This window comes from Haliaeetus leucocephalus, unplaced genomic scaffold, assembly GCF_000737465.1.
Source record: "Haliaeetus leucocephalus isolate CR32 unplaced genomic scaffold, Haliaeetus_leucocephalus-4.0 Scaffold932, whole genome shotgun sequence".
Taxonomy (NCBI): Eukaryota; Metazoa; Chordata; class Aves; order Accipitriformes; family Accipitridae; genus Haliaeetus; species Haliaeetus leucocephalus.
Genome location: NW_010973368.1, coordinates 12499581 through 12508901, shown reverse-complemented (window position 1 = coordinate 12508901; position 9321 = coordinate 12499581). Strand labels below are relative to the sequence as shown.

The 9321-nt window shown below is 46.4% G+C and overlaps 1 protein-coding gene across 1 annotated transcript in view; it reads left to right on the top strand.

The window, feature by feature from the left end:
- Positions 1–9321, top strand: part of PRIMA1 (proline rich membrane anchor 1) — a 56632-nt gene that overhangs the window by 6335 nt on the left and 40976 nt on the right. The window contains exon 3 of the mRNA XM_010584019.1: positions 6018–6168. Within this exon, the coding sequence (XP_010582321.1) occupies positions 6018–6168 (151 nt within the window). The remainder of the gene's footprint in view (positions 1–6017; positions 6169–9321) is intronic.

The following is a 9321-nucleotide window of genomic DNA, read 5'->3' as shown; positions in this document are numbered from 1 at the left end:
GGCGGCCGCTGCGGGACGGGGTGCGCGAGGGCTGGGCGGCCGGCGGCGAGCCCCCGGCAGCGCCGGAGCTCGGCGTGGGCTCCCCGGGCGAGAGGGAGTTGAGTTTCTTCGGCGCGCCGGCGGCCGGAGGGTTTGCAAGCGCATTTTGCTGTGGGCGGCAAGGTGCACGGGAGGAAGGGGTGCACGGAGCGAAGCTCCGGCAGCCTGATTTTGGTAGTGGTTTGCCGTGGGGTTTCGATGTAGATTGCGAACCGAGGATTCCCTGCGTAAAGGGCTGAATCGGCGTTCGCCAACTCCGACGCTGCGATGTCGTGTGACCTTGCTTGCAGTGGGGGGTGGCCGGCGAGGCGGGCTGGGAGAGATGAGGGTAGGGTGAGGGAGGGCGCCCATCCAGTTCCGAGGATCAGAACGGCAGCAAAGCTCGACTCAAATGCGTCACTTCTTTGATATTTTGAAGTTTATTTATAATATATGTCTTCGGAGGAGTGATTGATGAGCCAGCCAAGTGCTGTTCAAGAACGGAACAATTACAGTTTCTTTCTTGGAGAAAACACGGTGGAGACTCCACGTCTTTTACTCCCTGTTCTAAACTTAGTGACTCCAGAAAGGTTAGAGAGAGATGGTGTTTGTTTTAGCATCTTGTCTCTTGCCGTGAATGACAAAGAGGATTTGTGCGCCTTAGAGATTAAAACGAGCAGAAATACAATAAAAAATCTCCTTTAAACCAATGCCCCCGTCGTAGAAATCTCTGCCAGCGCTACCTTCCTGCTGTCCTGCTCAAGTATTCAGGTGGCTAAGCTTAAGTTAAAACTGTAACCGCATTTTTAGAGTGAAGTGCAGTTGTGTAAAAAGAGATGCCTTCTGCAACCTCTCTCCTGTAATCAGTCAGTCAATCAAGCAGGCAAAAAAAAAATTGCATAAATATCTTTCTGGCAAACTACTCAGATGATCTAAGCCAATCTTTCAAAAATAATTAACATTTGTAAGAATTGAAACAGGCTCTGAGAAATGCAAAAGCCAAGGGGCCCAGCCTTTCCTTGCAATAATTTGGAAGTTTTGTTGTCCCATTCGTCAACTGTACTTGTGCTATTGCCTGCTGTTCTGTGGAAGGGCAATCAATAAATCTCCTCATACTCAAGCTTTTTTTCCAGCTCTCCCCAAACTCAGATGTATCCAAGGCTCCCATCAGCAGGTACCAATGGGAAGGGCAGGTGTGGAGCGCTCACCGGCATGCCGGCCTTCCTGTGACTGAAACTACCTCATCTTTGAATCCCTCCCATGACTCCTTTCCCTATGTTGAGTCATAATCCTTGCTCTTCTCTTCCAAGTCTCACAAGCCATACTCTCCTGGAGTAATTCAGTAATGTCGCATCATGTCGCTCCCCTGCCCCTGCTCCATCTATAGCAGCCATCGTGTTTTCTCGCATCTCTTCTCCCAGCCCTTCTTCAGCCATTCGTCCCTGCGATGACTTACGCGCGGTGTGGCCTTCCCTCCTCGGGCCCTGCCTTGAGGCACTTAAGAGAATCAGTCAGATGCTAGTCAGAGGAGAAGCATTTATCTGATTAAAAAAACCCACAAAACTGAACCAAAACCCACAATCTTTTCTTATTAGCATCGTAGCCAGCACTGTGACGAGAAGGAAGGGATGATTCTGTCTGAGGCTTTTGACATAATTAAAAAAAAGAGCAGTAAGTGTCATGATAAATAGCAGGGTCACGTTTTTTCTGGTTTCATAAACATGGATCTGGATTAACTCTGATGTGAATTATGCAGAGCCGTCCTGGGATTTACGCAGCAGTGTTGAGATCTCATCTCTGTAGACTGCTTCCAAGAGACAAAGCTCTTGCCACATCAGCAGGCTTTTAGAGGTCTCTGTGCCTTTTCAGTCAACTGCACTTTTCTGTTCAAGCTTTCCTCCTTTTACTTGATTCAAAAAGTCACAAGAGGGCCACCCTCTGGGGCCTGTATTAATCCTCTTTTCCCATCCCACTCTGTAGAGCATGCTCATGGACTGCTGCAACCCCAGGGGACTCTACTGAAATACTAAACGGCTCTGACCACATGCAGATTTATTCTTCCACTCTGTGCAAAGCAGGACTAGGACCACTGTTTCCGAATGAAACGTCAGATTAAAAATAAATACGTCACAGGCGCAAACTTCAACAGAGAGGCTGCAAAAGGAAAGCATCAGTTACCACTTTCTGTTTGCTTTTCCTGGGACATTTGTGGATCAGATTTTCATTTCCATGAGTATTTAAAAACATCTGCCCTTTTTGCAAGGCATGTTCATATCAGGTGCTCAGATCCATATAGTCAACTCTATGTATTTTCAAGAGCAGGGCAAAAAATGCATCAGCTTGAAGTCCAGGCAACATATATGTCCAAACCGGCCAACTGCCGAGTGTGTTAAGAAAGCCTCATGCCAAACAAGCAACCAAGTTTTAGGCAGGCCGAGGAGACACCTGCATTCCTCCTGCACCTGGAACAGCTGGAAGGTGCAGAAGTAACAACTAGGGAGCAAGCCCCGTGTGGGCCATCTCCAGAGATGACCTCTTGCCAAGGCAACCTCTGTGCCATGGACTGCCTGGCAGCCTGGTGGGTGTCTGGTTAGTCATTATCTGTGAAGTGGCTTCCAAAGTCGTTCTGGGGCTGTGGTAGTGTCCACCAGGATAAACAAGCAGTAAAGTTTGAGGCTGGGCTCAAATTAGCAGACCTGGCCAGAGAACGATTAGGCTCTTTCAACATGCCTTTTTTCTCCTGCCATCTCCTGTAAAGGCAGCTTACTTTGAATTGCAGACAGTAAGAAAGAAACATGGAGTAATTTATTTCATCATCCTCTGCCAGAGCAAGATTGTTCCCTAAAGCATATTTTCTAGTGATTTGTTCTGCTTACCTTTAGAAGACACAAGTAATAGCCTTCATTCCCTTCATAAAAAGACTAATAGACATCAACAGTGGGATTTATTTTTTTCTTGAAAAGGAGCCAAATGTCTTTTATTTTTTTTCTTAATTCTATCTTGCTACTGTTAGTTAATCTTCTTGCAGCAGTCCTTGACTATTTCTCTCCTCCTCAAGGCCCTCAACCTCGATTTGGGTCTTTCCCTTTCCTGACAGATTTCAGCCAGCTTATGATATCTCTGTTATTTTAAACTAACCCTCTAGGACAAACCCCTGGCGAGGTAATATCTGTGTTCCTACAGGTATCTTCTAACAACCAGACATTTTACTGAGTGACAAGAGAAGGGAAACAAACAGGTGATAAAGCCCATGCTTTTAAATGAGCATTTAAAAGTGATCATGGGGAATTTTGATAAAGGTTCAGACTAAGGTATTGAGAGACAAAGCAACTTCCCCCTCCCCAAATAATACTTTACAAGTAGACAGGAGCAGGGAGTGGCTGGGCATGTATAGGGTTAATCTTGTCTGCAAAGTAACTGAGAAAAATGCCCACTGGTTTCTGAGGACACTCTATTACTAGCCTAAGGTAGGAGAGCCTCCAGAGATTTAAAAGCAGTCAATAGCTCTAAAAAAAGACAGAGCAAGCCTTTGGTTCTGGCTGATATTAAGTTAGAGCAATAAGTCAACGTAGCTTTTCCATACCAGCACCGTCTTCAGACTTTTATACACAAAGCTGCTTCTGGTCTGCAAAAGCAGCTGGCTCCAAGTCTGCTGAATGTTATTCCGCCCTGTTTCTATCCTCTCCCATCGCACTGGCTCCTGCGAGACTGTAGCGAGCCGTAGGGGTCAGCAACCGGGGAACTAGGTAGGGGACGGTAATTGTAGCTAGGAGTTAATCGTTGCTTCCTAATCAGCTGCTGGGGCCAGTGGAGAGATGTCACCCTGCCTCTTCTGCCAGCACAGCAAATATTGTCACACCAGTACAACTAGGAGGTACCCCACTGTGCGGAGCGGGTGCTCTTCTGACGGAGCTCCTCTTGGGAGAGTCCCTAACACCCCAACCCAGCCGTGTGAACAGCATTGGAAGAGCTGAAGCAGTATGGAGGATATTCTGCTGCCTGTGATCACTTACTTGAAAAATAAATAAGCCTACTTAGCAGACAGATTTATTACCAGCCGTGAGGGATTATGAAGCCGAGTCACTTTGATTCATTAGAGCATTCAGAGAGTTTGTGTAAGTTGCTGGCTGCTGTCTGGGATGGTCTTTAACTGTTCTCTTACTGTTACCTGATGGTGAAGGGGAAAGTTGGAAAGCACTTGTGCTGAATTTGTTTTTCCCTGTGTTTGGTAATAGATTTTGACAAGCTGTTTAAAGAGCTGAGCCTTCTGACTTGTGCTGTGCCGAGCCATCCTTCCAACTCAGCTACACGTAGTCTCTTCTATTCTTTCCTCCCTCTCTGTAATATTTAAGCAACAAAGCCCTACCTCCATTTCCCCGAGGCCAGAGTAATGCATCTTTCTGCATTTAGAAACCTCCTACGCATGTGAACATGTCCTTTGTGCAGTGATGTTGTTTTAATTAGCCACGTCTCTCTTTTTGGCCAGAAATACATGAAATGACTGTACGGCTTTCCTGCAGCCAAGAGGCAGCGCAGCACCCTTGGTGCCCAGCCGTGGGTGGTGGGAGAGGCTGGCTGGCCAGGCTAGGGGCTGGGGGCGAAGGGTTGGAAGGGGAGAGGAGACAGACTGTGTGCCCGGAGCTGGCAGGGGAAGGGAAACAAAAGCTTGGGCAGGAGAGAGGAGGGGGCAGAAGGCAACCCTGGGTGACCCTGGGGGTAGGCAGGGAGGCAGAAGAGGCCTGCCTAAAACAGGTCAGAAAGCATGGCGTGAGACATCCTCTTTGTAATGACAACATGTCGTGGAAAAGAGCTAATTAAAGAAGATGATGTTAGGCCAAAACTATTAGGACAATAACCCGCCCAAGACCGAACCGGACAAGGCAACAGCTGAATGCTAGCATAACTATCCTTAGCTTAAGCAAGACACAAGTCTGTCCCACGTGGTCTCCTAATCCTACATTCAAAGTGCTCGTTAGATAACGTGCTTATTCATCTTTTAGACTTTGTCTCCTTAAAGTTGTATCCAGTATTTTCCATCTATCAGTCCATTCAAAAAGAGCTGCTTAGAGACCTCTGAAGTTAACGCCTCTCAGAAGCTCCTGCGATGTTCAGCAAATTTCCTTTTCATTAGGGACTTACTCCATTTTGTAGCGTTAGATTAGGAATTTTACTGAATATTCCTTAAATCCCTAGTCATGTAAATATTACCGATGGTAAGAAAAATATGCTGTTAATAAACGGTCCTTGTCACGACTAGATCAACCCATTCAATATATTGTATACCAATACTGGCTAAATCATTGTCCGTGGCCAAGCGTTACCTACGCTTGGGTTCTGCAGTGCCCACCTTCAACTTTATTACTAGCCAACACTGCATGTTACAGAAGCTACAGCTCACAGTCTGTGGCATTTCCATTTTGACCATGTCATTGCTGTGGTGCACAGATGAGGAAAATGTGGGCTCCCTCTCCTCCTGGTGGGAAGTGAAACACTGTGGAACACTCTCTGAACATCAAAGCCAGGCTGGCAAAGCAGAGGAGAGATCTCTGGCTTTCTGTTCTGCCATAAGGAAAATGAACATAATCCTGACCCTAACTGTCTTGTAATTTTTATTAGCAATCTTTGGCTGGCAGCAACGACCCTGTGAATAATGCATGCTGCTAGATGGCTTTCCTAAGGAAAGAAGGCTTACGCAATCATATTGTCTGCCACTACCCGCCTTCTCCTTACCCCGTAATAACTCAGAAAGCAGCTGGCCAATTTCAAACAAATTTGACAGAGGGAAAGAGGTCTTGAAGATATTGTGTTAAGTAAAAAAATAAAATATGGGAACCATGTAGGGAAGAGACCTCCTTGTAGTGGCCTTAGTGAGGAACATGAGCTCAGTTCTCGCTACAGGTCTGAGGTGCCACTCGGGTACTCAAGTCCGAGAAACGCAATTCATGGAGAATCAGTTTTCACTGTTTCTGCTGCTCATGCAATGACTTGTTTCTTCACAGGTCACTCGGGGTGAGCCCCAGAAGTCATGCTCCAAGCCTGTAGCAGAGAAAGTCACAGAGAGCTGCCAGCAAATTTGCCAGTGCCGGCCACCTCCACCGTTACCACCACCTCCTCCACCTCCACCGCCCCCGAGGTTGCTAGTGGTGCCGAGTAAGTAGCCACTGGTATGGTTGTAGTGCACTGAGGGAGGGTGAAGCGATGGGGATGCCTGGACAGACAGAAGCAGAAAGGATGTGGGAGAGGGCACAGCTAGCTCGTTTGTCATTCTCCACTTAGCAAATGGAGGAAAAAATGTTCTCAGTAGAGATGGAGATCTGTTTTCTGATCAATGAATAATGCTTGGCTTTTGGAGGAAAGCCAGAGAAATTCCCTGCTTTCATTGTATTATGTATGATTCCCTAGCTTTGAATGGTTCCCTAATGCCCTAGCCCTGGGAAATGCTTTCCTATGGAGATGTAGCGCTGTGCTTCCCCTTGAGTTACGTGACCTCCTGTTTCACCAGGTGTGCAGCTTGGAGGTCTGGGTGCTCCGAGGCAAATTAATTTATAAGCAGGCAAAAATTCAAACACTCTGCCTAGACCGTCCTGCAGATTGGCTGTCTTCAAGACACCGGAGCTCGACTGGTTTACCATAGCAGTGAGTCAGGCTCACTGGTTTTAAATTGCTTACAACTGTAACAAAAGTCAGAGGCATGTCAGGAGTCAATGGCAAGTGGGCAGTTTTCCCACTAATGCACATACAGGCTAAGACTCATCTATTTCTCTTTATACAAGTCAGTGCTCCCAAGCCTTATGCAGCCCATCCGAGCTCCTCTGAATTTCCAGCTGTGCATCCCCATGTCCAGCACACCTTGTGCCTGCAGTTCCTGCTGGCCACCTCTGCCAGCTTCCTTCCACTTCAGTATTTCTGTGATCCCCGACGCACAGATCCTTTCTGGAGAGCGATAGGTGTGCTGGTGGTCCCCAGAGCAGCAGTCCTTCCACAGTGGGACGGAGCTCACCGGCGCTACCTGCACTGACTGGGTGCAGGGACATGGGCTGGACCCTGCACAGACACTTTTAGGTCTCAGGTATTCCAGCAAATCTCCTTAACGCTTCTGTATCTTCGCAAATTTGTCTCTCCCTAAAAGGCTGCCTATTAATTCTTCTCCCTGCTTAGATAAACTCCCCTGGGAACAGTGTTGCAAAGTATATCTAGTATCCTTCTCAGTGCTTCCCCCACGGGAAAAGAAATCATTAGGTAACATCGTTTGGCTGTTTGTCTTTATCAGCGCTATCCCCAGATGTGCAGAAGACACGAAGAAGGCTTCTGCACAGCTTTTAGCCAGGCAGAAGACAGGCAGAATTTTGCAGTGTGTTTTCTGCCAGGAGCATGCTTTGTATTTGTGCCACACTGCAGAAATTTAAGGCAAAGGCAGGAAAAAAACCAACAGTGAAACACTTGGGAAAGGAAGTACAAAGACAGCTTGGAAAGCAGAGATGAAGGGTTTTTTATAGCAGGAAAAATCTCTTTCAATGTTCAGGAAAATGTCATGGACAGTAATACTGAAAATTCCCTTGATCTTTTTTCTCACAGTCAGAAAATAAAGAAAGTACTTTGCCACTGTGTTTTGTTGTCCCTGGGGTACCCCGTTGCCCTGCGGGAGCTGCTCTTGCCCACAGGAGCCGTGGCAGAGCAGTGTCAGCGCAGGGACCAGCCCTGCTGCTCGGCTGTGCCTGTGCCGGGAGGAGGGCACTGCTGCCAGGCTGCCTCCCCTCCCCGGGGCTGCCGGGGCTGAGCACATGGATTTGTCTCCTGTGAAGTGGGAAGGAAATCACATCAGAAAAAAAGAAGTCTGTCACACATTGCAAAAAGAGGAAAGAGAAATCAAATGGGCCTGCGACTGGGATAGCCTGATGCTTACTCAGGCTGGACTGCCAGGTGCTAACCCAGTTCTAAAAATGAGCTGTATAAATCCAGATGACTAATATTTAAACAAGTTATTTCATTTCAAAGGCAATAAAAAAAATAGATTACACATTGCTTCACCAGTAAGCTTTAGAGTAGCAATCAAGTGCCTCATCTTGAAAGATGCTTTCATTATTATCAGCTGTCTAGGCACTGTGATTTAGCCCACATGTACAGCAGTCCCCATCCTTGTGAGAATGAGCAACCCTCGTGGTTAAATATTGATGTTATAGACACTGCTTTTAAACAGCATTCAGAGGAGAAGGCAGTAACGGGGCAAGACAAGCTATTGTTAAGTGGTGGATGCTAGACTTGCACTTTCCACTTTTTAAGTGATTAAGTACTGGAAAGACCTCTGCAAAAAAGCAGCAGCCCAGGAGCTGCAGGTTTTTTTTACCTTTACAAGGTACAGTGTCTGCACTATGAGGCACTTCATAAAGATGTTGGCATTCCTCTCAGAGGCTTTGTGAGCCACAGAAGGCTGCAGCCTACTAGGCACTGTTCTTAAAAGCTCTTTTTGCAATCAAACTGAACATTGTTGAAAGTTTAGATCATCTCTACATCCTTCTAAAACAGCTACTGTGGTTTGGGCCTGATGATTAAAGCCAACAGATACAAAATTCCTGTCCATCCAGTTACTACAGACACTGACAGCTCAGTTATCTGCTAAATGAAGCCATCTCATGCTCTTTGACATGTCCTGTCTGGTCCCCAGCTGCTGCTATGGAAAAGCAGGGGACCCTCTTTGTGTCCTCTCTATCAGTCCCACCTGAATGTTTTGCAAACCCTACTTGGATGTATGGGATAGCACTGAGTAACTGTTTGTGAGCAGCTGAATCACTCCCTGAAAGGTTTTTATTGTGCTTGAGGACAACTGAGGACTTTCAGGAACAATTACAGTGCATTTAGTGTCTCTTTAGACATTTCAATATTGACAGGTTGATCCGGCAACAAATCTTTAGCTCTGCTTCCTGCAGATAGATTCATACAAAACCTGTTAAATGTTGTGAATTCCAGAATTCACGTATAATGACTGGTAAATGTGTTTACTCTGAGGGACGATAAGCTAATTCCCTCCGCAGAAGATGAGTAGAATCACACACAGCTTAGCAGTCAGTCTAAATACATGAGTGGTAGTAGAAACACCAACTTTACAGGCTTTAGGAGACACCTCACTGTTATAGTCATGTATTTACAACAGCAATGTGTGGGGTGTGTTTCAGTGCACCCTGAGAAGGCATATTATTCGTTCAACAATATGAATATGGGAAATTAAATTAGATCATGTGGCTTGTGTATTTCCAAATATGGACAACAAAGTTATGGACTGGTGAATTCAGAGAACATCTCTGCCAC